Source organism: Coturnix japonica, chromosome 18 (assembly GCF_054131305.1).
Source record: "Coturnix japonica strain WE chromosome 18, WE-NBRP24, whole genome shotgun sequence".
NCBI classification, from domain to species: domain Eukaryota; kingdom Metazoa; phylum Chordata; class Aves; order Galliformes; family Phasianidae; genus Coturnix; species Coturnix japonica.
Window position 1 is genome coordinate 14,152,021 of NC_140680.1, and position 27,280 is coordinate 14,179,300.

Here is a 27,280-nt window from a genome sequence, read left to right on the forward strand (position 1 = left end):
TTCACAGCTCTGTTATTTCTCCCTGTCCCCACGTGCCTCCTGCCCGGCCTGCAGGCGGTGCTGCAGCAGGGGGCTCTGCTGGGACGCTGCTGGGCCAGGGTGGGTGTGGGGCTGCTGGTGCTGCAGGGGCTCCTCCAGGTGAGCCAGGTGGGTCACCGGGCAGGAAATGTCTGGTGTCAGGGATGGCTCCTGCAGTGCCTGGTCGGTGGGATGGGGCACATTGTGCTGTGTGGGCTGGGGGCTGCACTGTGCTCCCAGGACAGGGGGTGCCAGGTGGGTTGCAGTGTGCAGTGTCACCCCGGCTGGGAAGGGGATGCAGCCAAGCTTTGTCCTGGCTCCAGCATCTGCCGTCCAGATGTGTGCCCCGGGCAGTGGGGCAGCGTGCGAACGTGGGCTGCGTCCTGTGGGCAGTGAGCCCACAGCCAGGGCAGAGGGCAGCGCCTGGGGCCCCCATTCCTGCCTGCTCTCAGCACGCAGCACGGAGCCTTCTCCAGCAAGGAAAACAGGTTTGGGAGAAACAAAGGACCGGAGAGCGTGGAGTTCGTGCCACTGTGGAGCGCCCAGGGAGGGCCCAGCAGTGCTGGTGTTGGGGTGGTGGGGGCTGCAGCCTGGCCCCGGGCTGACCCACCCCCCCCCTGGCCGGCACGGGCCGTGGGGCAGGATGCAGGAAGCACAGAACAAAATGTGCCTCAGCTGAGCCGGATGGCGGCCCGGCCTCGAGCAGCACCGGCCAGGCGTGACCTCCCACCGGCTGCGCCTGCCCGGCAGTGCTGGGGCCCAGGGTGGCAGCCCCCAGCTCTGCCCCGGCCCTGGTTGGCCGCTGGTGAGGTTGCCATGGGAAGGGGTCCAGCTCTGCCCCAGGTTTCCCCACGCAGCTCCACGTTTTTCACATCTGGGCTACGAACGCCCATCTTGTGGCCCCATCCCTGCCTGTGTTCCTCCCTGCCCTGGCAGTCCCGGGTGCTGGGATGTGCCGGGCACCACCTCTCCCTGCTCCATCCTCCGCCCCGTGGCACAGAGCAGCTGGCACTGAGCGGTGCTGCAGTGCTGCCCCCCGCCCTCAGCTCTCATTAATCCCGACCAGCCCCCGCGCCCCGACCCGCGGCCCCTCCAGCCGCTGTCTGCAGGCTGCAAAGTTCACACCAATCCTGCTAATCGCAGCCCGGCCGCTGCGCCAAGGCCGGCTCCAGCCCTGCGTCAGGATGCTTTAAGGGCACAGCAGTCAGGATTTGTGAGAAATAGGTCGGCCTGCGGCAGCAGCAGGAGGTTACTGAGAGATGCTGCGGCATCGGGGAAAAACTGCTGTGGCCTCTGCGCAGCGGGGAGGGATGGGAGGATGGTGGGGTAGTGTGGCCACAGCATGGCACTGCTGGGGGCTGAGCAGAGGAGCAGCGGTGGGGAGCCTGGTTCTGAGCTGCCCGTGGGGGGTTTGCAGTGGGGCTGCCGACAGCCGGGGGCCAATGGGTCCTGCAACCCCCCCCCCACACACTACAGGTGGGTGCAGCACTTGTGCCCCAGGCTGTCCCATCACAGCCCAGCTCTGCAGCCCACAGTCTGCCCTCAGCACATCGAGGTTCATTACTCAGGGGCTGCTGAGGTTCTGCCCCTCTTGAGGTGTGAGCGCCCATCCCTGGAGCTGCCCCATGCCGTGGATGGGCCCTGGGCAGCCTGAGGTGCGGAGGCATCCAGCCCATGGCAGGGATGGGGCTGGGAAGCTGGAGGGCTCTTCCACTCTGTGGCTCCGGGCAGCCCCACCCGGCACATGGGGCTGGCACCGGCTGCAGGGCACAACCGCAACAGAACGACCCCTGGCTGGTGGCTGTGAGTGACCCGGTGCGATCAGGGGCGGCCCTCGCTCATCAGGAGCAGCAGAGAGGGGCTCGTGGGGGTGGGGTCCTTACAGCCCCCACTTCACGTCGGTGTGTGCAGCCCCATCTCCCAGCAGCTCCCAGCAGCTCCCGCTCATGCTGGGCTCCCAGCGGCAGCACGACTCGCTGCTCGCGGCCAGCCCTGACATTTCGACACGGAGACAGCCGCAGGGGGAGGTTTAAATTGGCTCTGCTGGCAGTACGTGCCTGTGTGACGGGGCGGCACGGCTGCTCTGCGGGAGCCCGGCGTGGCCACAATGCGCTGCGGAGTGGGGGATGTGGGACGGACCCCGGCCCAGGGCAGGGGGTGGGGCTCATCCCCAGGGCAGCGAAAGGGGCCGGAGCCGGGTGACCCCGCTGGGTGCGGGGCAGGGCTGCGGGCTCTGCCCTCCACCTCCATTTTCTCCCATCGCCACCGAAGTGACCATTTTCCGCCGCGGTTCCGAGCCGAGTGCGGCGCTGCGCTCAGCCCCAGCTGGACACGGGCAAGAGGAGGAATGCGACCAGGCAGGTTTGTGCAAACACAGGCACTGCGTGGTCCCTCTCGGTCTTTAGTCTGGTAAGCAAAATCAGCATCTAATCCAGATCAAACAGGACTTTAGCTCCTGTCAGAGGACTGATCCCCTGTTCTGCCCAGGCCGTGGTATTTAAAGGGACACGGCCAGGTTAAGTACGGCTGGAAAACAAAGGGTTCGTGAAAATAATCGCCATGAAAATAAAAGCTGGGAAGGATCGGCTGGAGGAGAATTGGTAATGAAACAGAACTGCCAGAGAGTACTGTGGTTAATGGAGACATCTCCCCGGAGCGCCTGAAACCTCAGGTAGTGGAGGAGGAAAGAGATAAGCGAAACCACTTAGAGAGCAGCAGCAAAACAGCCCCGGCTGCACCCGGATCAGAGCAAAAACCTCCTCTCCTCTCCTCTCCTCTCCTCTCCTCTCCTCTCCTCTCCTCTCCTCTCCTCTCCTCTCCTCTCCTCTCCTCTCCTCTCCTCTCCTCTCCTCTCCTCTCCTCTCCTCTCCTCTCCTCTCCTCTCCTCTCCTCTCCTCTCCTCTCCTCTCCTCTCCTCTCCTCTCCTCTCCTCTCCTCTCCTCTCCTCTCCTCTCCTCTCCTCTCCTCTCCTCTCCTCTCCTCTCCTCCCAGCTGGGACAGCCCCATTAGGATTTAGCCACCCGACTTCTCCTGACCTTAATAACCAGCGCTGACATAGCTGGGAGCCTGGTGGCTAAATCCCGCGTGAGGCCGGGAGTGTAGGAGTTGGTGTCACAAGTAATTTATTCCGCACGTCTCATTCTCCTAAACTTGGGGAAGGAAGTTCTTAGTGGAGATCCCAGTGCTGCTGGCACAGAGCTGTTCCCCCACGGGCCGGGACCCATAGTCTGGCCACCCTCTGCAGCATCAGCTGCAGCTGTAGTTGATGGCAGGGTCTGCACAGTTCTCAGGCTGGGGCTGACTGTGGCGTTTGGGGTCGGGGCAGCCAGGATGGAGCTTTGAGGCTGCAGGGTTCAGGCTGGGTGACCATCGCTGCTGCAGTCTGAGCATCATATTCATATTCCAGTCACATTTTTTTTGGCATCGTTCCCCTCTTTGGACGTGGCTGAGCTCCAGGAGAGGAGGGTGAGGACACAAACAGGCTCCGTTTGGCTTCTCTTGGCTGCTCCGACTCTTCTGGATGAGTTTGCCATCTTCTTGAGCGATACCAGAGCAGAGCCCACAGCCCGGGCACCTCCTGGTGAGGGCACTTGGGGTCAGGTCACCACCCATCCCCCCTTGGCTTTGCAGTCACCACCATGGAAGGTCCCTGCTCGGGTCTTTGGAGCTCTGCTAGGAAGTTAAAGCCTCCTGAAAGCAGGAGGTCCTGCAGGAACACTGCACACAGTGCCAGGTGCTGAGCAGATCACACTGGGTTGCACTGGGCTGTGGGCTGTCTGTCCCACACAGCTCAAGGTGCTGGGGCAAGGGCAGCAAAGGGAGGAGTGAGCCTGGGGTGCAGCTCCAGCTTGAGGTGGGAGCCTGGATCTGCCTGTCTGCCCCAGCCTGGTGGGCTCCGTGCTGTCCCCTTGCCCCAGGCCCAGGCACGTGTTTGGTGCCATTGGTGTCTGCAGACACACCTGTGAGTGGGTGCTACTGGGGGCTGATGGGCACCTGGGTGCAGGCAGAAGTGTGGGACCCTTCAAGGAAGCAGATGGTACGTGGCAAAATGAAACCTGGGGGGTGAGAAGGAGCGGGGTGTTGTTGTTTGGGGGGTTAGATCAGAAGCCAGGGAGGAATCAACCACTTCAGCTCCATCCAAAAGGAACCGCTGTGAATTCCTTCTGAAACTAAGAAGGGCTGGTACAGAAGCAGGCGTTGCTTTCTTCCAGTACCGACACGAAGTGGAAATGTGCAAAGTTCCTCTGATCTCACAGAGGTAAAATAGAAACTGTTTATTCCACAGTGAGCCCCAGCAGCGCCGTGTCTGTGGGTCCGCTCCTGGGGGCTCTGGCAGTGTGTGTGTGTGTGGGGGGCTCTTGGGGCACTATGGGGTGCGCAGTGCTGCAAGTCCCCCCGCAGGGCCGTGCCCCCCACTCTCCGCCCTCTCGGGCAGCAGCAGCAGCTCTGCCTTTTGCCTTTTGCCTTTTGCCTTTTGCCTTTTGCCTTCTGACTTTTGCCTTTTGCCTTCTGCCTTTGGCCGTGCCGGTTATGCAAGTGGCTTGGGGAAGCCGCGCAAATTGCAGCAGGAAGAAATCATCGCCCGGCTCTGCTGGGAACGGCTGGAATCGGCCCTGCCGGGGAGCCCGGCCGCGGCAGGTAGGGCCGGAGCGGAGCCGTGCTGCAGGATGAGCGCTGATAAGATGCCGGGTCCTGCTCCCACGGCCTCGGGAGACGGAAGCGCTGCGCCGTGAAGCTATGGAAACGGCGCGGCTCCGTGCGAGCGGTAATTGGGCCACTTCTGCTGGCGGCACAGAGCGCAGGCAGGTACACCTCGCTCTTTTGTGTGCGCGGGGGCATCGCGCTGCTCTGTTGGAAGCACGGGAGCCCCTCCAGCCCCTCCAGCCCCCGCAGCCCCCGCAGCCCCCGCAGCCCCCTCCTGCCGCCCTCCCGGGGGGGCACCCCACGCGAAGGTCACGCCGCGAGTTGGCCGCGGCCGGGAGCGGTGCTGCCAAATCCGGCCCTTTGTTGGGGAGGGGGCTGCGGTGAGACCCCAGAGTCACCTTCCAGGGAGGGGCTCACCGCGTCCTTTGTTGTTTGCCGAGAAGCGCCCGCCCAGAGGGCCGTGAAATTGTCAGGATGTGTGAAATCAGGCAGTGCCGGGCAGCTCAACCGCATGACCACGTTAAATATTTAATGTGTCGGTTGTGGGGGATTTGTACCCACGGCGCAGACCTGCGGCACAGCTCAGCCCCACTGCAGCGGGGCCGGGGGCTGCACGGGGCGCCCGGCAGCTCCTGAGAGTGACAAACGCGCTCGGGAGCAGGAATTCATTCCTGTAAATATGTTTGCATTATTTATTTTAAGCATTTTTATAAATCATAATAGGAGAGACATCTGCTGTTAAAACTGCAAACTGCATTCATGCCTACGGCAAGATGGGAAGAGGCTGATCCCCGGGAAAGCCTGGCAAACTTTGGGGAGCGCGGCCGTGGGGGGCTGCGGGGGGGCAATGGCCGGGGGTGCGGCGGGGCGCACTGACAGCAGCTGCCCGCTCCTCTCGGGCTCTGTTTAATTGCCTGCAGCTCTCCCGCGGCCCTCCCGCTTTTGACACCTCTTTATATGCAGCTTTATCACGGGGATGGCATCTTGCGCTCGCTCTCCAGACGGCCAAAGGAGAAACCAGGACGAGAGCTCCCTGCTGACATCCATCGCTGTGCGCTCTCCCCCGTGCCTTCTCCCCTCGCTGCCTGTGGAGGTGCCGGAGTTGGGGGTGGCCCCTCTGCATGGAGGGCAGCTCGTCCCAGCCCGTGCCATTTCCAAGCCCGGAGCCGGAGGCGGAGGCGGCTTTGGGTGCGGGGAGGAAGCTCCGGGTGACTGTGACTCACTGCGGCGCAAGATTAATTGCCAGGCGTTGCAGGAGGTTTATCACTGCCACCCTCGGCTCGCTGGACCGCACCTCTCGCTGCAGCTCCGTGTGCCCGGGGAGCAGTGGGGGTGCTGGGCAGGGAGCACGGTCCCCATCGGTCACCTTGGGGCCGGGGCGGTGCCGGTGCCCCAGGTCACCTCATCCTTCAGTGGGGCCGTGGGGGTCCTTGCTCCTTCCTCGAGCTGTGCCGCAGCCCCTCGCAGCAGGGCCCGCTGTGGGAAGCACTCCCCGGGGCTCGTCCCTGTGTCTGTAGGGACTGTGTGTCCCACATCCAGAGCTGCGAGGTCCCTCAGCAGCACCGAGTTCTGCAGCTGTGATGAACCGAATCTTTTGCATAATCAATAATTAATGTCTGGGCTTTCCAAGCAGTTAATTAATCTCTTGGTGAAGGGAAAACAATTTTTAGAATCAGTGTGGGTGTTTCTCAGCCAGGTGAGATGGATGCCACCCCCCATCCAGGCTCTTCTTCCATCCCCTGTCCTTCCCAGCCATCCCCGGAGAGCTCCTCGCTACAAGTGATGCTATTCATTGCCAGGGAGAGGACCATATTGATCATAAATATTTGCCTAATGAGATCATATCTGCTTTCCAGCGTGCGCAGCGAGTGACCTCGCGAGGCCCGTGTCCTTTGCAGAGCCTGCAGAGCGCTGCATTGCCTGGCACTGTGCTCTGTGTTAGCAGTGAGCCTGCAGTGCTGTGCCCGGCTCGGTGCAGGTTCCATTCCTGCCAATGGAGTGGAGCAGATACCTTAGAGTGGGGGCTCTTTGTAGCCCACAGCTGGCAGCGCTCAGGTACTGAACTGTCCTTGGGGCACCTTGTGACTTTTGGTGACCACGTGGCTGTCTCCAAATCACAGTGAATGTTCCTCTGTGGCTCCTCAGTGGTGAAGGACGGGGCTCTGTGGGCCCCTGCTCAGCACAATATTCAGCTCTGCCTCCATGCTGGGCGTTGCTGAATCCAGGTTTGCTGCAGCCCATTGCTGTGCTAGCAGGCGATGAATTTGCTCTCCCCAGCACTGGCTCCTCAGCTCGTCCCAGAATAGCCAAGTCACTGACTCGTGGCTCATGCTGAACAATTGCCAAGCAGCTGCAGCTGTCCTTGACTTTATCTCTGCTCCAGTGTGGCTTTGCCCAGCTCCACAAGTTCACACTAGGAGACTCCACTCCCCCTTCCCAGAATAGAAGACATCCACGGCCCAGCGTCAGCAAGTTCAGCAGCTGTGGGAAGCGTCCTCTGAGCCACCAATAATTAGGCTGGTGGAAAGGCCGCTCCATCGGTAACGAGTAGCTCAGGATGAGACCTGAGGTCTTCTCGCCCTCTTGAAATCTTGCTGGTAGCTTCCAAAGATGACTTGGCTCACTCCCACCCTCACCCCAGCTCACAGCCATCCTTCCATGGGAGCTGGTCAGCTCCAGTAGGCACAGAACTCATGGCCCTTGCCCCATAGATCTGGTTTTCTCCTGCTCCTCCCCACGCTGCTCTCAGCTGCCCATTTCCTTCACAGCGGGGCTGGATGTGTTAAATCCAGAGTTGTTACAGGCCAGGAGCATTAATTGCCCCCTGGTATTGTGTTGGCTGAAGGGTGGGCACACCTTGGGCTGAGGTAGTTCCATTGCTTTGCCATAGCCACTTCTTAGAGCAGTCCCAAGCACAGGGAGCTGTCACATACTCATCTGCCTTCGTGTTTAGTGGAGTTGAGGAGGGGAGAATACATAAGCTCAGGATGAAGACAATCAGGCACCAGCAGACAGCCCAGAGAGACGGTGCTGTCTCCATCCTCTGGGGTTTTCCAGCCCCCACTGGACAACAGAATCTTCTCTGATAGCTGACTTTGCTTTGATTAGAGGTTGGGCTGGAGACCTCCCGGGGTCCCATCCAGCCCAAGGTGTTCTGCAACACTGTGATGAGGATGAGATGTAGAGCTGATAGGGAGGGCAGCATTCCACACAGGACCACCTCCAGCCAGCAGCTCTCCTGCTCCTGAGGGCTGGAGCTGGGAGGCTGAGCCTTGCCTAAGGCTGTGGATCACAAGGCACAGGGCTCTTTTGTTCTTGTGCTTTTTGGACATGAGCTTGGATGGGGGTCTGACAGCTTGCAGCCCACACCTGTGCCCCCCCTTCACATCTCCCCATGAACGAGGGGAAACAGGAGGTGCCCACAGGGCTCAGCAGTGACCCAAGGGACAGCGATGGCTCACAGAAATGGCTCCAATCACTATTGGGCTCTTGTACTATGAGAGCTTACCACAAGGGAACCACAACCCTGATTGCAACAGGCCTGGACCAGTGGGACCCCAGAGCCTGGGCAGACCACCAGGGACAGGAATGGAAGGGAACAAGGAGGCCTCAGTGCCTCTCTGTCTGGCTTAGCAGAAGCATCACCCAGCAGGTCCCCAGGTTACCCCTCACACAGCTGCATGAACTGTTCACGCTGAAGCCCATCAGCTGGGGTTAGGATCAGCTTCTGGTCTGCTCCACTGCTGCTGCCAACACTTCTAGTGCCCACTGATCCTGAAGGAAGCGGGGAGGGCAGCAGCAGACCTGGCATGCCAGCACACAGAGACACATAGCAGGCAAACATGAGCCTGGGGAGCAGGGCTGGCAGTGGGACTTACAGCTCCTGGGGGGCTGGGAGCAGCCTCAACCCTCCTGGCCGCTGCCTGGCCTCGTGGGACACAGTATGTGATGGGCACACAGTGAGCTCCAGGATACAGGGACAGACCCCAGCCCAGCTCCATCCCCACGCATCCCCAGCTCTGTGCCGATGGAGGCAGCGTGGGGCTCAGGCTGACTCCTCCAGGCCCACACTGGGATGCACAGCAGCCTCCCACCCACCTGAACACCAGTCTGTGGCTTTTACAGAGCAAAGAATGCCCTGACATGAGTGCTCCAAAGCAGGCAGTGCCACTGCACAGAAGTCTATGCCCAAATGCTCCATAGCGTAGCCTACAACACACATCTAGAGTCAGGCCAACAAATTCAGACCTGGAGATGTGTATAATTGCCAGGTAGGACTTGGAGGCTGGAGGAACTTCAAAGAGAATTGACCTGGTGTGCCTTGACAGCAACGTGCTGGTGCTCGGTGGGACAAACCCAAGATCTGTGTGTTGCAGTGTGAGCAGCACCCCAAGGTCCAACCTGTCGTGTTGCAGAGCCTGCTCCAGCTGAGAAACTTGCAGCACTTCAGTGTTTGTTGGCTCTCCTCAGAAATGAAGCCAGCTGGGTTTAGCACCACACTCACTATTCCCATGCAGCTCTTTTTCTCTCCTCATCCTATTTCTGCAGCTCTGCCCTGCCAAAGTGGGAAATGCCGTTGCTGGCGGTGGGTCTCATCCAGCGATGCTCCCCCTCCCCGTGCAGCACCTGGTGGCCCCCATTGCCCGCCCGCTCACAGAGCCCAGGTGAAACCCAGCGGTCTGAGGCTCTGCTGGCAGAGAGCAGCGAGCAGATGGTGCCCTAAAAGCGCCGTGCCCCGACGAGCGCGACAGGGACCGTTCCCGAAGCTCTGGAGATTTTTTTTGCAGCTCCTGCTGAGCCGGGTGAGCGCCGTAATTGCGGCTTGGACTGGCTGCAGAGGGCAATACCCGGATGGGCTCCCTGCCTTCCCCGCTGTAATTGGGCCCTGGTGATACAAAGCACAAAGCTCTTTCCTTCCTGTTTGCCGCTCTCCCTCTGTGAAACCTTCCCCTGCCTGTGCTGTGCATGCTGGAAAATATGTAAATACCAGGGCACAGGAGAATGACTCCCTCGTGCCTGCGCCGCGTCTGAAATCCCCATTAAAAATATATGTTCCAAAAAGAGCACCTCTGCACCAAAGCAGAAGCTCTCCCGGCAATGAGGGGCTGTTTGAAGGGAGCGGGAGGAGCGGATCAAAGGGTTCGGCTGCACGCCTTGCCGGGAGAAGGGACAGCGCAGCAGCCCCGGCTAAATTAGCTGCAGGAAGGGGCTGTGGAGGCTGCACTGAATCAATAGGGCTACCTGGAAACGCCTGCCACTCACAGCCGAGGTTGCGACGCAGCACTGGGAACGACGACCAGGAGAGAGCAGCCCTAGGGAAGAGCTGCAGCCAATGGGGCCGTGGGGCTTTCAACCCACAGCCATGGGGCCTCATCCTAGCCGGGGGTATGGGCTGGGGACGCTGGGTTGTTCTAAAGCCCCCAAAGCTACGTAGGAGTGCAATTTTATGGCATTATGGGGCCTGGGAGGGTGTGGGAGGAGGAGGCTGGTGATGCCCGGCCCCATCTCCTCCAAAGCACCTTGGGGGATGTGGCAGCTCCTGGCTGCAGGATGGGGCTGGCATCCCTGGCGGCTCCAGCCGGTGAGAAAGGGCGACCCACAGAGAGGTGTTCTGCTCTTCAAAGGGATTCAGTGTTCGGCAGGAGCTTTCAAAGGAGATTTAAAGAGAGAAGATAAAAAAGAAAGTTAAAAGCTGCCCAGCAAGGGGTGGAAAGGGGAATGTGGGGGGAGACGAGGGGCAGACTGGCAGCGGGGAGCAGCAGCCGTCCTCACCTGGCCGCACGGCCAGAGCATCCCTCCTGTGCCAGCATCCCGTGGGGACACGGAGGGGACACCGGGAGGGAACATGTTAACGACGGCGGTGCCTCCCCGAGACGAGCCAAATGTAAATGAGATAATTAAGCTATTATTTAAAGCCAGGAGACGGTGGGGACAGGCCGGGGTGGCCGGACTGCATGTTAATCAGCTGCCTGGCGGGGCTGCCGCCCACGTGTGCCCACTGCTGTCCCCTCACTGCGATGTGCCCGGCGTGGGTTTGGCTCTGACACTGCTGCAGGAGCAGCTCAGTGCTGCCAGCATGGCACCCAGCAACCAGGATGGGTGGGGTGATGTGACCAGGACAAATCCATCCAAGGAAAAGCAGAACGTAAATGCTCCAGCAGTGCTGGCTGGGATGGGTCATTTGGGAGCACTTTGGTGCCCCATGGTGCGGTGTCGGAGGGGACCAAGGGAATGGGATGGTTCTGTGGCTCAGCTCCCCACCCCAAGAAGCAGCGCTGGTGCTGCAGAGCGGCCCTGAGCACAGTGGGAGCTCCGAGGTCACCACAAGGCAGGGGAGGAGGCAGGGTGGGATGTCCTTCCCTCCTGTCTCTATTTCAGTCAGGAATGGAAAACTACACCCTGCTCAGAACCATCCCCAGCAAGAGGTGTGAACTGACTACGTGCCCCGTCCTTCCCTGCTGGGGACCCAGTGGCTGGAGGCAGGGAGAAGGCGGGTGGCTGGTCTCTGTGTGTCCTCAGCCAGCAGCTGGGCACAGGGCAGATGGGATGTTTGGGGGCCAGGTTGGAGGGATACCCAGGGAGATGTCCATTCTGAGGAGCATCTCTATGGGCTGGAGCGCCTCTCTGCTTTCTGGACTGGGAGAATGGTTTGAACTGCTGTCCTCTCCTTTTCTTTTCCACTCAGCACTTGGTGCCCTAGAATGAAGACAGCAGATCCCCTGCAGTTCACAGAGCTGACCCCACAGGAACCAAACGGTGATGCTGAGGATGCACACACAGCGCACAGACACCCAAGGGAAGCTGTTTCCTCAAGGGTTTGTTGTGCAGCCAAGGCTCCCATTCTCCCAGCAGGGAAAGCAGAGAAAAAACCTGGGCACAAGAGCTGCAGGCACAGCTGGATGGAAGGGATGAGCACTGGATGGAAGGGGTGAGCACTGGATGGAAGGGGTGAGCACTGGATGGAAGGGGTGAGCGCTGGATGGAAGGGGTGAGCGCTGGATGGAAGGGGTGAGCACTGGATGGAAGGGGTGAGCACTGGGCCCCATGTGGTGGCAGCAATTTCCCACTGTGGTGGTTGAGGTGAAGCATTTGGTCAGGAGCAAATTCTGGCTTTTCTTTTTCCCCTTCCTCTCCACCTTGGGAGTGCGGTGTTGAATGGAAGCCTGGGAGAGGAGAGATAAAGGTCTCCTCTATCAGACAGCTGTGCAGAGATCTCAAATAAAGAGGCAGGCATCGCTCCGAAACCGTTTGGGGCAGCAAATGCAAAAGAATACTGCAGAACAGGTTGTGTTTGTCACCATGAGTGACCCTTGGAGCTGCCTTCTCTCCCAGCCAGGTAACCCCTGGCTCCCCAGGCAGGGCTGGGCAAGCTGTTCTCGGTGACTCCTGGTCCACAGTGTGGTGGCCGCCTTGCTGAGAACTCCTCTGCACCTGGTTGGGGGCCGCTGCCCCGGGGCCGCCTCAGACCCATCCCCTCCAAGGCAGCAGCCCCGTCCTCAGCTCTGCAGCACTACAAGGGGTCAAGGCACGGTTGGAGGTGGCAGCAGGGCGGTCTGCAGCCACATGTATGGGTCTGCCTGCGCTGCTGACCGTGCCTGGCGAGCACCCACCGGCAGTAATGGAGGGGAGGAGGGGGTGCCCCGGGCAGCCCGCTGCCCCCCTGTGCCAGAGCCCCCGGCAGCGCTGGACACGCACACAGGGCCGGCCGTCACGTCCTCGCCGCGCTGCGGTGTGTCACAAACCTAATCAGATCTCACGCTCCGGGGAGCAATTTGCTTCCCCATGGGAAAGCGTGAGATGCTTGTGCCTGGCCGTGCACGTGGCCTCCCGCCTCCGGCACGGGGCCCTGTGGGGCATGGGGCAGAGCTATGGGGCCAGCGGGGACTGCTGGGGCTGATGGGCAAGGGCGTGTTGCACGCTTTGCCATGGGCTGCCTGGGCCACCCCTGTGTGCCATGGGGAGCAGGCTCTGAGGTTTCCTGCCCCTCTCATCCCTGCCTCATTCCCTCCTGTCCACCTGATCTCACTTCATCCCTTATCTTCTCCTCTTCCCACCCTTTTGTTTGGTCCCAGCCCATCTCCTTTGTTTTATCCCACCTCATCACAGTCCTGTCTCATCCCCTCTGCTTTATCCATCCCATCCCTTCTGCTTTATCCCATCCTATCCCATCCTATCCCAGCTCATCCCATTCCCTCTTCTTTATCCTATCCATCTTATCCCATCCTGCCCATCCCACCATTCCTGTCTCATCCTGTCCTCTCCCATAGCACCTTCTGCTATTGCACTCCATCCTCTCCTGGCCAACTTATCACATCCTTCCATCTCTCCCATCCTGTCCCATCCTATCCTGTCCTCACTCCAACAACATCCACATCTCTGTCTGCAGCTCCTGTGTACCATGGAAGTGTCTGCTCCTTGTGGATCCCACACTAACTCCTCAGATTTCATCCCTTTCCCAACCAGAGGCAAGTCCTCCTTGGATTTCCATCTGCATGCAGGCAGGAGCCATGGGCAAGCATCACACAGGAACTGATTTACTCCAAATGGAGCGATGCAGGTCTGACTCTGCAGCAGACAGACTGGCTTGGCTGCATCCTGGCCCTGGGGAAGGCAGGACAGGGGGATCAGCGCTGCTCTCACCACACTGGGGTGCAGCTGCTGTTGTGATTGTGCCATTACTGAGGCAAGTGACACAGACGTGTCCTTGACTCAGCCATTTTATAGCAGCTCTTGAGCTCAGTGGAGCTGGCGTTAAACCTCAGTCGCTTTGATCATGACAAATAGGAGCTGGGAAACCAAATTCAGTGCAAAGCCACCGGCTGCCTGCAAAGCTGCTGCTTTTCCAGGGCTTGGGTACCTATATGGAACTGTGCTGATGCGGTGTGGGGGCAGTCAGGGTGGGCGCTGTGCTGCAGCCAGGGCTGCTGCTGGGACGTCCTGCCCATCTTTGCTCTTCCTCCTGCAGCACCAGAGGCTCCGCTGATGGCACAGCTGTGCTTTGGCTCATCCACTGTGCCTCCCTGGGTTGCAGCTGTGCGGTGGAGGTTGTCCAGACAGAGAAACTGGGGGCTGTAGGGATGTCGTGCTGGTTTGTTTTATGGGGGCGATCGCCCATGAGGATGTTGGTGGTCCCCCAGCTCTGGCTTTGTGGCATGGTCAGGGGGCACAGCACAGAGCCCTTGGGATCCTGCAGCGGGGCATGAGTGGGGCACAGTCACAGAATCAGGACAGCGCTGGCACAGGTACCCCAGACACAGGTACACCCAGACACAGGTACACCCAGGCACAGGTACCCCAGGCACAGGTACACCCAGACACAGGTACACCCAGGCACAGGTACCCCAGGCACAGGTACCCCAGGCACAGGTACCCCAGGCACAGGTACACCCAGACACAGGTACACCCAGACACAGGTACACCCAGACACAGGTACACCCAGACACAGGTACCCCAGGCACACCCCCGGTGGGGCTGCAGCTCCACTGAGCTGGGCACAGTGTGGAGGGGCTGTGTCAGGCGCAGAAGGGGTGCGAGGGAGGGAGGGTTGAGGCAGCAGCTCCCGCAGTGCCTTGCTCTACTTGCCTCGGTCCCCAAGCTCCCTTCCCTTTCCTTCCCTTTCCTTCCCCTCCGCTGCCTTTTATGCCGCTCGCCCAAGGCTGCAGGGCCTGGGGATCTTTCCAGTCCTCCCCAGCTGGGGTTTGGCAGCTCTAATTTTAGGCACTTCGCAGTTTTGCTTTCTTGCTGCTCAGCCGAGAGCAGCGCCTGTACGGGAGGCGAGCCCGGCCCTTCCCCACCGCCGCGGCTTTGTCTTTGTTTCGCTTTGGTGCCTCGGTGCTGCTGCTCGCTGCGGCCGAGCCCTTCCGGAGCTGGGGCTGACACGTGGCCGCCCATCGGAGCTGGGGCTGCCCGTCGCTTTTGCTGCCCCACGGAGGGACCCCAGCCCCATCCCGGCCCCGTCACGGTGGGCTCCGGGCAAAGCTGTGCGCGCTGCCCGCGGGCACTAACGCACACACACCGGCTGTTATCCTCTGTAAGCGACGGGTTTTCATCTTCCAGCGGGGAAAGGCTGGGGCTGGGGCTGTCTAACCGCACCGCGAGCCGCCTGCTCCTGGAAGGGCTCCGCATCCCATTATCCAGAAACGTGTTCATGGCACTCGGCTAATTCGGGCAATTTGCGACACGTTTACGCTGTCGATATGATCACCGATCCGCTGGCCCCAGCCGGGCTGCAGCACCGTGTCATGAACGGCAGCCTGCAAATCACGCTCCTAATGTGGGCGCTGCCGGCCCCGCGGCCGGGGACACCCGAGGTGGGATGAAGGGGGACGCGGTTGGGACACGGGGACGCGTGCGGGGCCACCGGCAGCTCGTGCTGAGCTGCAGGGACGTGGGCAGTATGGCCTGGGGAGGTGGGGGGCTGCGCTGCTGCCGGTGCCTGGCACCGCTCTTGTCACAGCCTCACAGGGCCCAAATCCCCGTTATCAAAGGGCCCAGCTGCCGCTCGTGCCCTCCTCTCCCCATCGCTCACGCGGAGCGGCGGGTGGACGCGGCTCCGGCTCCGCTGCCAGATTATTTCTGGGCATCGCCGCAGCCGGACGCGGCAGGGAGCTCAGGTTGCGGGCCGGGCCGGGGGCACGGCGGGGCCGGCGGTGGGACACGACAGCCGGGTGCCCGCAGCCCCCGCCGCCCCCAACCACGCGGTGCGTCATCCGCACCCGGCTGATCGGGGACACCTCCCGCCGCCCCCCGCAGCCCCCCCCGCCCCGCTGCCTCCGTAACCAAGGAGAGAAACGAGCGCCGTGCTCTGACGCAGGGCTCGAGCCGCTGCCCGCACGGTGCCCGACCCCACGCGCTGGGGGGTGAGTGAGGGCTGAGGCTGCGCTGGGGCTGAGCCGTCGGTGCGAGGCTGCGCTGCGGCAGCCTCTATGGGGCAGGAGAGGAGATGCTGCGGGGCTGCCTGGGTGCCCGGGCCGCGTGCTGCAGGAGGCACGTACCCTTCTGGGAAAGGAAGGAGTGGGAGTTTGCCCTGGGGAGTGCTGCTCACATTGAGCTTGTCTTCCCTGTGACCCCCACGCTGCACCACCAACATATCTCATGAGCTGGAGTAAGGTGGGGGGAGCATCCCCCAGATGAGAGCATCCCTGCATATAGGAGCATCCCCTCAGACAGGAGCATCTCCCAGATAGGAACAGCCTGGGTGGGAGCTGCACCCCAACAGGGAGTGTCCTCCCCAAATGAGAACTTCTCCCAGTGGGAGGATCCCCTTGAATAGGAGCATCTCCCCCGGTGGGAACATCCCCCCATACGAGAGCTTCCCCCCAAATAGGATCATCCCCCAAACTGGAGCATCCTCACAGATAGCAGCATCCCCCACATGGGAGCATCCCGATGCTCAGTGTCCCCCAAGAGAGCTCTGAGGGCTCAGCCACCAGCTGGGCTGTCCCTGGGCTGCATGCAATGCTGCGCTGAGCTCTGACACACATACACATGCACACACACGCACACACAGAGCTGCATTAAATCCCATCAGGACTCCTCAGAGCTGGGGCTGATTTCCATGAAGCTGTGGGATCTGATGTCACCCAGAATGGACAGGCAAAGGAGCTCACACAGGCTGTGCTGCTCTGTGCGACCACGTTCCCCATCCAACCAAGGGCAGCGCTGCAGGGGAGGGTGGGAGGGAACAGCTCACAGCCCCCACAGGACCCCTGGGCTAAACCAGCAAAGTCCCTGCGGACACTCGTGGGGGTCGTGTGGCCCCTGTGAGGACGCGTCACATTCCCCCCCACATACATGCAGCGGGATGTGCAGGGCAGGGCAGTTTCAAGCAGTCAATTTCCATCGCTGAAAGCTGACAAGTTTAAAACAGCTAATGTGCTCCACAAGATGAGGCCTTCCGAGATTTACAGCTCTCCTCGGCTGACTGCTCCCATACGGTGTGTGTGTCAGCCAGGGAGCCTTTTAGAGAACCAAGATAAAGCTGCAGCGTGGCCGCATCGCCCACCAAATGGATGGCAGGAGGAGGCAGGAAGCAGCGGCTGCCGCGGGGTTTTTCCCAGCAGACAGGCTGCTGAGCTCATGTCCCAATGCAGACACCGCCCGGCACTGCGCCGGGTCAAGGTCAGATGGAGGAGGTGCTGGGGGGGGGGGCAGCCAGAATGCCCCACTCTGGGGTGGGTGGGATGGCAGAATGGAGCTCCTGGGTGGGCTGCAGTGGAACCTGCAGGTCTCATCCAGCACCCAGCTGTCACACGTGGCCATGTCTGCCATGTGCTGCCACATGCCTGAGCACCCCGTGACCAGCGCAGGACTGGCTGTGGCCCTGGGGCACATGGGGTGTCATGGGGCCTGCCCACCTCCCATCCTTGTGGTGTCTGTGGCATGGAAGCATGTTGACATCACGGCCAGCTCCTGCACTGCGCAGTGCAGATGTGGCCAGGAGGCATTTCCCCTTCCCTGAAGTCTGTCTGGAAAGACATTCTGTGCCCCCACATTCCCCTCCATCATCCAGGAGCTTCACTGAGATGGCGCCTGGGGCCTGGAGGAGCTTTGCCCTTATGGAAAGCCCAGGAGGGGCCAAGCTCCTGCAGGCACCCCTTGGCCAATGGCACCCAGAGGCATTAGGATGGCTTTTCTGCATTCCCACCCCCTCAGAGGCAGAGTTTGACTCCCTGCCACCCTGGGGTTGCAGACAAAGGCTCTGTCTGATCCGTTCATGGGATGGTTGGGAAGGGCTCTGCATGCTGGTGCTGGGGCCTGGAGGACTGTGGGCTGCAGGAGACTTCTCTCCGTGCTGGCCACCCCATCCCATGGCTGGGACACAGCGCTGTGTCTGGAGATGCTCTTCATCATTTCTACTACCCCAGAGGCCAGGAGACTCGAGTTCCTTCCATCAGGGGAAGTGTCCCAGCACTGCAGCCAATGCACTGGGTGCTGTGCTGTCCCCTGGGCACAAGGAGATGGAGATGAGTCTGGCACGTCTCTGACTCCTGCAGTTCTTGGTGCAGTTGAATGAGAGGGGCCATGAGCGTCGTGGCACTGCTGTGCACCCAGGGCAGCTGCCAGCCCTGCCACTGCAGCCCCAGGAGCCTCATGTAGGGGGGGATCCACTGTCCAGGTGCTTTGCTGGGTGAGGCCGTATCTCAGGCCCAGACTCCCACTCCCTTATCTCTCCTCCCTTTGTGCACACAGCCGAGCCCTCCCGGAGCTGCCGGCTGATGCTGCCAGCCGAAAAGCTGCAGAGGTGGGGAGGTTGCCCAGCTTCTGTCTCCTTCCCAGCAGGTGTGGCTGGCCCTGCCAGGCAGATGGCTCAGCGCCTGGTGGAGATGAGCGCCGGCGCCAGGAGCAGCTGCCTCCATCCCCACCCGGGCCAAGAGCAGAGATGCTGAGCAGTGCAGGGAGCTCATGGCAGGCAAGTGGGGCGGTGACCCCCCCCTGCCAGGCTCCACTTGTTCCCTGCACACCTTTCCCCTGCAAAGCTTGCGTTGTGCAGGCCACAATGACAGCAGTGGGGGACCAAGAGGGCAGCTCTGCTCTGCCGGCCATGCTCACAAGCACAACATGCAGCAGCCTCGCACCGCTCGTTGCACGGCCTCATTTTCTGCAGTTATTAATACATGCATTCGCCTGGCTCCAAGTGGAGGCAGAGAGCAAAAGCAAATGAAGATCATGGGGGCTGGCAGCCCTCTGAGCTCCATGTTAGTGTCTTGAAGGAACTTCTTCGAGGGGCAGAGGGGGACCAGGGGGATAAAGGGGCTGCTCCATCTTTGCCTTGCAGCCGGTGCTGGAAGTGGAAGTTTTGAAGTCATGCATGGAGCTGTTTGCTTGGTATTTCCTGCCCCCGAGAACAGGAAGCAGCAGCAGAGCTCAGGAGGGAGCTGCTCTTGGGAGGTTTCCAGCCCAACACATTTCGGTCTCTGCCCGCGGGAAGGGGGAGAGCTCCGCACTGCTTCCCCAGCGCCGCCGTCATGGTGGGACGTGGTGGGGCGGGCAGTGCGTGGTGCTGGGCTGGAGCTCGGTGCGGAGCTGCCCTGGCAGCACACAGCAGGCTGCGAGGGACGTGAGCAGCGCGCCATTAACTGGCTCTGAAAGCGCTGCCATGTGCCCCCGGCCCCTGCTTCTTTCTGTGTGCGGCCGGTCCGATGGCGAATGCCGCATTCATAAGTGATGCTATCTCTGCTCGAGGTGGTCTGTTGCTCACCCCCATCAGCTCGTGCAATAGGCAATTATTCCTCTGGGCAAGGACACAGCCCTACGGAAGGAGGGGTTTATTCTCCTTTTACATCATTCCTGCCCTTCTGTTCCTTCTTGCAGGGGCTGTGTTTGTGCAAAGCAGACGTTGTCCAATGCTGCCCAGGCTGGGGCATGTTGCTCTCTGCTCTTGAAGTGCTGGGTGTGAGGGTGCTTGGGCTGTTTCTGTGCAACCCCTGAGGTGGAGAGATACAAGGAGGAGGGTGGCGTGGCCTGAGGGGCAGTGATGTGCCTGTGGGGCTGACGGGTGAGGGATGAGTGGCATGGGACGGCAGTGCCACAGCCCAGCTCCTGTCTCATACTGTGGTATCAACCCATCCACAGGGCACTCCAAATTGGCCTGAAAAGGGACCTGTACTCCACTGCCCACCGCAGCCATCTCTGGGAGTCCACTAACCCCAGTGGAGGATTTGGGGTTGGGTGTTGGCATGGATTGCCAGGTGCAAATGGATGGAGAGCGAAGGGCTGTGGGCAGCGGGGCCACCCCCACACCTCACCTTTTGCCTGCACAGAGTGACATTCCCCCCATTACTAACTGCAGTGAATGTGCATGCACACATGCCTGGAGCAGCGGTGCAGCTGTAGAGGGAGGGGGTTCCCACCTGCCTGCAGAGCTGCAGAGCTGCCTTGTTCCTGGTGCTGCTCCCCGCAGAGCGCGGGGGCTCTCCACGTTCTCGTGCTCAGCTCAGCCTGAAGCCCCTGCCAAGAAGGATGGCGCAGCCAGGCCTGGAAAAAGCAGCAGGGACGGGCTGCCATTAACCCCTCACTGCCCACACTGCTCCCCTCGGCTCCTTCCCACGTGCCTGTGAGAAGTGCAGGGATCTGGAGAAAGAAAAGAAAACCATTTTGAAAGAGAGATGCAGAGAGGGACGAAACACCCCGAGCGGTTCAGGCAGGAGCCCGGGGCACGGAGCGCGTTGGATGCGCGGCGCTTCGCCCGGCGCAAATTCCGGAGAACCATTTGCACGGTGTGATGGGAAAAAAGGCTCCCGGGGCCGGGGAGCTGTGAGGGGGCGGCTGAACTATCTGCCGAGCGCGGGGGCTGCCGGTGTGCCGACATTTCCAAGGCTATTTGTGAAGGTGAAATGGTCTGTAAAGATTCCAGGACACCATGTGGCAGGACAGTTAGCGGGGCCGCCCCTCCGGTGTTTGCACAGAGCTGCCGGGCTGCAGAGAGGCTGTGTGTGCAGAATGCCTCGCGGTGATTAGAGCATCTGCAAATTTCAGCTTAATACGCAGCATAATGAGACATGGAATATTATTAGCCCGCAGCCATCCCCCCGCCCCAGCGGCGATCTTTGCAGCCTGAGCTGCTTTCGCCTTCTCGGTGCTTTGCTGCAGGAGCCCCGCTGGGAGATGCCTGCTGCCCTCGCAGGGCCCAACCCCATGGCACGACTCAGCCCCACGGCAGGACCCAGCTCTGCAGCAGGACGCAGCCCCGCGGGTCTTTTCACACAGGGTGACCCCAGCCTGGTGTGGGGAAGCAGCTCCGGCTCTTCCAAGCAGAAATCAGCCAGGATGCTGCGCCCGCTGGCAGGACCCGGCCATGCACAGTGCTGAGCTCTCCCCTCCTGCAGCTTGTGCTCCTCCTGCAGTTGCAGCTCGTGCAGGGCCCACTGCACCGCTCGGTTCCTCCCAGTTGCAGACAAGCAATCCCAGCTGCAGTGCCAGGAGGCAGCTCTGCAGCAGGGTCAGCAGGTTGAGTGGTGAGTCCCACTTAGTGGGGTCCGGTGCTTGGTGGAGGGCTCTGCAAAGCCCTGCTTTGGGCATGGGCTGAGCCAGGAGCTGCCATGCAGCGTAGAGATTTGTGGGATCCTGGGAGGACAGGGAACAGATGCAGCCCCCAGCCTGCAAGCACAGCTCCTGTGGACAACTGCAGGCACACACATATATGTGGGCGTTCATGTGTGTGAAGTGGGTTTGGATGGGTGAGCAGGACCGTGTGTGCATGAATGTGTGTGTGCACATATCTGCAGCAGTGCACATGCTTGTAAGCGAGGCATGGCATTATGGATCCCGGCTCCCCAAAGCTGCTGCCAGCTGCCCCAGCACCGCGGGTCTCAGCCCACAGCGGGCGGCAGCCCCCGCTCAGCCGCTCCCACCTCCCCCACCTCCTGCTGCTGACCCATGCGTCCGTGTGACCTTGGAGCTGCCGCAGAGCGGAACCTTCCCTTGTTTTGCCCGCGGTATTTTCCAGCGAGATCAGCTCCCCTGCCTGCTTCAAAGCTGGCATTTGCTGCCAAAGGTTATGACAGTGACATCTGCAGCCAGGGGCACCCCCTGGAGATGCTGGGAGCTGAGCGCAGCCCATCCCTGCTCACCGCTATAACTGCACCATCGATACAATGAGAAAAGCAAGAGCAGAGCAGGGGAAGGCGTCACCAAAGCAGAAGCAGCTGGGAGTGCCGTTAAACTAATGCTAACTGCTGCTGCTGTTAATCTGCACCGAGGTCAGATTCACAAATCGGCAGGTTAGTTTCAGTTCCAGCCTGAAATTAGATCATCAATTAGTTAAATCATCACTTTGATGCAGAAGGAGAACTGGAGCGGACCCAGTCCTCATAAATCCTGCAGAAGGGTTTGGGAAGGTGGATCTGCAGCTTATTGGGGAGAATTTGACCAAAGAGATCCAGCTCCATATCCGGGCGACAACTAAATGCTGCAACAGCCAGCACAGCACCCACTGCCACGGCCATGGCCTCCAAACCTGCGTGGATGTGCCCACGTGGGGAGCGTTCCCTGTCCCCAGCAGATGCTACAGCACAGCAACAGGGAGGCTCCATGTACACCACAGTGCACTGAGGGTGGCTCCAGGCTCCTAAGGACTCAGAAGCCCAAAACCCACCTCGGTTTTGTGAGTGGCTTTATGAGATGACCTTTAGGGCTGTGAAAACTGGAAGCTTCTCCTTTGGGTTCCTCGACCCACCTGCCCATGGGAGGAGCCCTGTACACTGTCATCCAATCACTCTCAAGTTTAGAGCTATAAAAAGGGTGGGATATCTCCCGGTTAAAAAATAAATTGAAGGGGGGAAAAAAGGAGAAACGCAGCTAAAGATAAAGATAAAGGTGCTGCCAGCCCTCCCTCCTGCAGAGCGTCACCGTGCGGGGGCTGGCGGCTGAATCAGCAGCCAGATGGTGAGGTCCTGCAGGCACGGCGTGCTGCGGCTGGCTGCCCGCAGAGCACTTGGGGCTGGCACTGGGGTGCTCATGGGGTGCTCATGGGGTGCTGTGCTGCAGGGCAGGAAGGGCTGGGTCACTGCGAAGCTGTGCAGGCGTTGGGAGGACCCCACACAGCACGGCTCAGGCTCTGCGCAGGGCTCTGGGCTCCTGCCCTGCTGATGGGGGCACAGCTGTGTGCTGGGAGGCGCTGAGGACGTGTGGGAATAGCACAGGCTTCGTGCCCATGCCTGCAGATATCTGAGTGCACACAGCGGTGTCGGTGTGGAGGTTCTGTCAGTGGGGCAGACCCTGGCTATGGTCACAAGCGTGGGTTAATCGCACCACAAGTGGCATCCTACAATGAAAACCCTTCTGTTCTGCATTCAGAGCCATGTTCCAGGCTGTGACCCAGCCACGTCTAACCGGGTTGTGACACAGACACCCCCTGGTCCCACCTCTCCCATGATCACACCCAGGGCTGTTCCTGCAGCCCCAGCCCTACACATGGGCACACTCCTCTCAGCTCCGCGGCCCTCAGTACCTCTAACTCCTTGCTCATCCTCTCCAGCTGACTCCACCATTACATCTATCGACAAATACCGTCTGCTGGCAACTTCTCCTCCACCTCTTCAAGAGAGAACTTGGGCCCACACACACTTCCTTCCCCCAAACCCTCTCTCCACCAAGAGCCCTGACAACAAACAACGCCGTGTCATTTGTTTTTATTACTCCAGGAGGGCAAGCTGCTGTGCGTGACCAAGGAAACCGAGTGCTGGCTGCCCTTGTGAACTTGCTGAGCGCCTGATGGAGAGCGTGAGGAGTGGAGAGCTGGGGGAGTATGGAAAACATCGCTTCCCTTCTGCTCATTGGAGGAGGAGAGATTGATTGACTGTACTTGCTATAGCGGAGAGCACATCGTGGTTGGCACAAAAGTGTGGTTAGTGCTGGAAAACCACTGGCCGTGGGGTGAGCAGCGTGGGGTGCTGTGCCAGGATGGAGCTTTTGGTGATGTACCAGAAGAGGTGGTTGATAAGAGCAGTTGGATTTGCCACGTCTGTGATGGCTTCAGCATCAGTCATTTCTAAGGACAGTTCTGTGTTCTCCCCATTTGGATGCTCTCAGCCTCCAGTTTTCCATAAAGGTGCGGAGCAGTGCGTGTGCTGGCAAAGGGACAGCAGCGTGCAGGGAGAAGGGAAGGAGTGAAGGTCACAGACTCCGTGTCTCACAGCACTGTGTGTCTGCTGCAGGGGTGGTGTGTCCAGGGGATGATCCAGACCTCATGGCACAGGTAGCGAGCTGGCACTGCGAGCCCACTGCTGCACTGCATGCCATGCTGGGTGCAGGCTGGGCTGCAGCTGGGCTGTACCTCCAGCACTAAGAGCAACGACCTGCTACATCAGGATCCTCCTTCACCACAGGAGCCCAGAGGAGATGCAGTGGGGACATAGGGAGGACACAGTAGGGACGCAGTGGGGACACAGAGTGGATGCAGAGACGATGCAGCTGTGGCTTCAGCAGAGTTGCAGTGGGGCCACAGAGGGGCCGCAGTGGGGATGCAGCGCTGGCTGCAGTGTTGATGCAGTGCTGGCTGCAGTGTTGATGCAGTGCTGGCTGCAGTGGGGATGCTGTGCTGGCTGCAGTGTTGATGCAGTGCTGGCTGCAGTGTTGATGCAGTGCTGGCTGCAGTGGGGATGCAGTGTTGGCTGCAGTGTTGATGCAGTGCTGGCTGCAGTGAGGTTGCAGTGCTGGCTGCAGTGTTGATGCTGTGCTGGCTGCAGTGTCGATGCAGTGCTGGCTGCAGTGTTGATGCAGCTCTGGCTGCAGTGTTGATGCAGTGCTGGCTGCAGTGGGGATGCAGTGCTGGCTGCAGTGTTGATGCTGTGCTGGCTGCAGTGGGGCTGCGGGCAGAGCCGCCGTGGCCGCTGATCGCAGGCTGCCGGCTGCCCTGCGGGAGGCGCGGGCAGGGCCGGGGGGGCTGTTGGAGGGGAATTGTGAATCTACTTTCTTACACGGCTGCGTAGCACTGTGCAGCGGTAATCCCCTGAGCAGGGTGAAGCGGAGGCCTAGCTACCATGACCTCCTCTGTAGGTTTCCATGGATACCATGTACTATAAATAAAAAAAGGAATTTCAAACCAGTTTTCAATCCCGCTTAGTGGGAATAGGAAACCTCTTTTGAATTTAGTTTCCTATCTCACCTTACAGGGGTTATTTTGCAGCCCGTTTGAAACAAATAATTACCCCTTCAGCCAGGAAATTACCACCAATCATAGCGATTTACTTCCAAACACTCGGCTAATTAGCGCGATGGGGAGAGCGCCTGTTTGCGGGCGGGAGATGGGGCTGAGCCGCCGGGCTGCGATGGAGCCGGCAAAAAGGACGGGGCCAGGGGTCAGCGAGGGGCGGCGGAGAGACAGAACAAATAATGCCGGGCACGGCAGAGCTGCAAAACTGGAACCGCCGCGACGCCGCGAGAATGAGCGTGCGAGGAGCACGGCGAAAAGGGGAATATTACATCTGCATCCTTTTGCAATGAATCAGAGTCACGCTGCAGATTTTGTCTGGCATACTGGGTCTCTGGAGGATAGAAAATAATTTGGTCGCAGCAGTGGGAGGTGTGTGTGCGTGGAGAAGGGAGTTGCTTTCCAACAGCCTGCTGTGGTGAGAACATGCCTGACACTTCATTCCTTTCCAGTTAATGCAGCGAGGCCGGGAGGAAACTTAACCCTCTAATTGCTAAAGTGAATGAGGGACGGGAAGGTCCCCGCTCCGCACAGGGCGCCCGCGGGTCGCACCTCGGCGCTGCCCTGCCCGGGGGGGCGGGGAGGCTTAATGCGAACCAGGCGCGGGGCAGGGACAGGACAGAGGGGTTGTGTTTGTCAGACCTCGGGGCTGGCAAACGGCCTGAGAGCGGGGCTCGTCACAATGCTGGGCCGCAGCCAGCTGGACATGTGGCGCTCGGCTGCGGGGTCCCATGGTCTGGGCTTCCCACACGGCTCCACGGCCCCAGTGCACGTTGTGCTCTGTGCTCCCGCATCGAGGGGTTGGTGCCCCCAGCGCCATGTCCTCTGCAAACCCACCGAGCCCACGAGGTCCTTCTGTAGGCCCGTGGGGTGAAGGACACCTCCTGTGCCTGCGGGGCTGCCTGGTGGTCCTCAGCTGCTCGCAGAGCATCCCTCTGTGCACCGAGCACATTGGGGTGCTCAGTGTCTCTTTGCTTTGCTCGCCCTGCACAGCACAGATTGGGGCTGGCCAACATGAGCACCCAGCAGCCAGGGAGGATGAGGAGGGGAGGCAGCCCTGCCAGCACAGAGGATGCACAAAGTACCCAGGGCTCCGCTGCTGCCGCACACACGATCTGCTGCCAGCTAATGGCACCGGCTGATGGGGCATCTGACATCCAGCCTGTTCTCTGCTGCCCTCCTGAAGCTGCTCATTAGCATTTCCAGAACGTGGATGTGTGCTCGGATATACGGGAAGGAGCTCGGAGCTGCACAGCGGCGATATATCAACGTTAGAGAAGGGCCCATTTAAGCTTAATATCGGAGGCCGGGTTTTTCTGGAGTCAGGTGTCTCGTCTCCATTGAAATTCAACGGGTGTTGGAGTCTCTGCTCCCAGGGCTTCTTTGAAAGTCCCAGACTTAATTAGTATTTATCTTAATTAGGGGGACGTTACCTTCTCTGGGAACCTCGTGCTATTGGTGGTGCTCATCCCTGCAGCGCCCTGGGAAGGCCTCCATCTGAGGGAGGGGCTGACTGCAGTGGGGCTCGGGCTGGGTGTAGGGCTGTGGGGCACAGCCGTGTCCTCCTGTAGGGCTGGGTGATGCAGAGCCCTCTTGTGATGCCAGAATCCCGTCGTGACGCTGGAGCCTCATGGCTGGATACAGGGCCAGCCTTGAACACAGGGCTCTGGGGAAGGAGGAGGGAAGGGGAGGCAGGAGGTGATGGAGCACATTCAGGGCTGGTCCCTGAGGGACAGCATGGGCAGAGCTGGTGCCCACACCTGGCCTGAGTGGGGGAAGTTGGACAGCAGGTGAGCCAGGAAGAGCAGGGCTGGGATGGATGGTCTGCAAACACCCCTCACAGAGGGATGCAGTGTGGGGTTGTGAGTCTTATTGGAGAGGAGATACTGGGGGCTACATGCAGCCAGGTCACAGGAGATGGACAGGTGGGAGGCACAGCAGCCAGCCTTGGTTTTGGTTTTTGGGCCTGGTGACAGTGTGCTCCACCCAGGGCTTGCCAAAGGTAGGAGATGCTTCCAAGCCAGACCACTCTGCTGTGGTGCTGAGCGCCTCAAGGAGCCCCACAAGTGCTTGTGGGGCTTGTTGCAAAGGTCAGGGCTGAGATCAAGGTCACCTGTCAGGAGCTGAGTGATGTCCCTGGAACCTTGCAGGCAACTCACGGGGACATGGCAGGGATAGCACCCATGGGCAGGCTGAGAGCTGCTGTCATGCAGCTGGATGAGCAGGAGGAGTCTTGGGGAGGAGGGGCCTGGGACTTTGTGCAGGTGTGATTCCTGAAGGTGATGTTCCAGATTTGCTTCCAGATCGCCCGCCTGGCAGCTGGGGGAGGGCTGGGATGGAGAGCAGGCCCAGAGGAAATGAACATGGCTTCCTAAGGAAGAAAGAGAAGGAATTAGTCACTGGGAGAAAGGGAGTAGTCCCAACACGAAACATGTTGCAGACATTGATTCCTGAAGATGCTGATCATTCTTACCTCCTCTCTTCCAGCTGATTTTCCATTACCAGCAGGAGGAGAACAGCAGAAGTTTCGTAAGGGAAGGGAAACTCCCAGAAAGAAACCAAGGGTTCACATTGAATGTGGAAATTCCTGGAAATGTGACCAGCTGCAATCAGGAGCCGCATCAACACAGACGATGCTGGGAGCTGTGAGGGAAGCGTTCTGTGCAGGTCCTGGTGAATCAGAAATAACATCTGATGCTGCCCTTAAGGTTTTGTGTTCAGCCAGGAAACAAGTGGGAGCTGGAAAGGTGGACAGACTCAATCATTTCATTCTGCATCGTGTCAAACTACCACTTACCTTACCAGATATTTTGTGGAAGCCCTGCTGGTCTCAGCCCGTAGGTTTGAGGCTGTAGACAATGTGCTAAAGTAAAGTTGTTTGAGCTTATGGAAGATCTCGAAAGCTTGGTTCCCATGTGTTGCGACTGGCACCGTATCAGAAGAACAGCTGAATACACGGAGCAGGGG

General features: G+C 60.0%; 1 protein-coding gene across 5 annotated transcripts; it reads left to right on the top strand.

Moving 5' to 3' along the window:
• The first annotated feature begins 4,466 nt into the window (after nucleotides 1-4,466).
• LOC107320492 (uncharacterized) lies at nucleotides 4,467-27,205 on the top strand. Of its 5 annotated transcripts, none has more exons than XR_004308925.2 (2): nucleotides 4,467-4,824; nucleotides 5,626-9,725. XR_004308925.2 is itself a non-coding variant. In XM_085519390.1 (2 exons), exons 1-2 carry the CDS (start codon nucleotides 4,756-4,758, stop codon nucleotides 6,269-6,271), a joined length of 711 nt encoding a protein of 236 aa, XP_085375516.1. In that variant the 5' UTR covers nucleotides 4,607-4,755; the 3' UTR covers nucleotides 6,272-6,325. The 5 variants fall into 5 exon arrangements, 1 of the variants encoding a protein (XP_085375516.1); XR_014935703.1 differs by lacking the exon at nucleotides 5,626-9,725 and adding an exon at nucleotides 26,801-27,205 and having other exon boundaries at nucleotides 4,516-4,824; XM_085519390.1 differs by having other exon boundaries at nucleotides 4,607-4,820; nucleotides 5,626-6,325.
• Nucleotides 27,206-27,280: the final 75 nt, after the last annotated feature.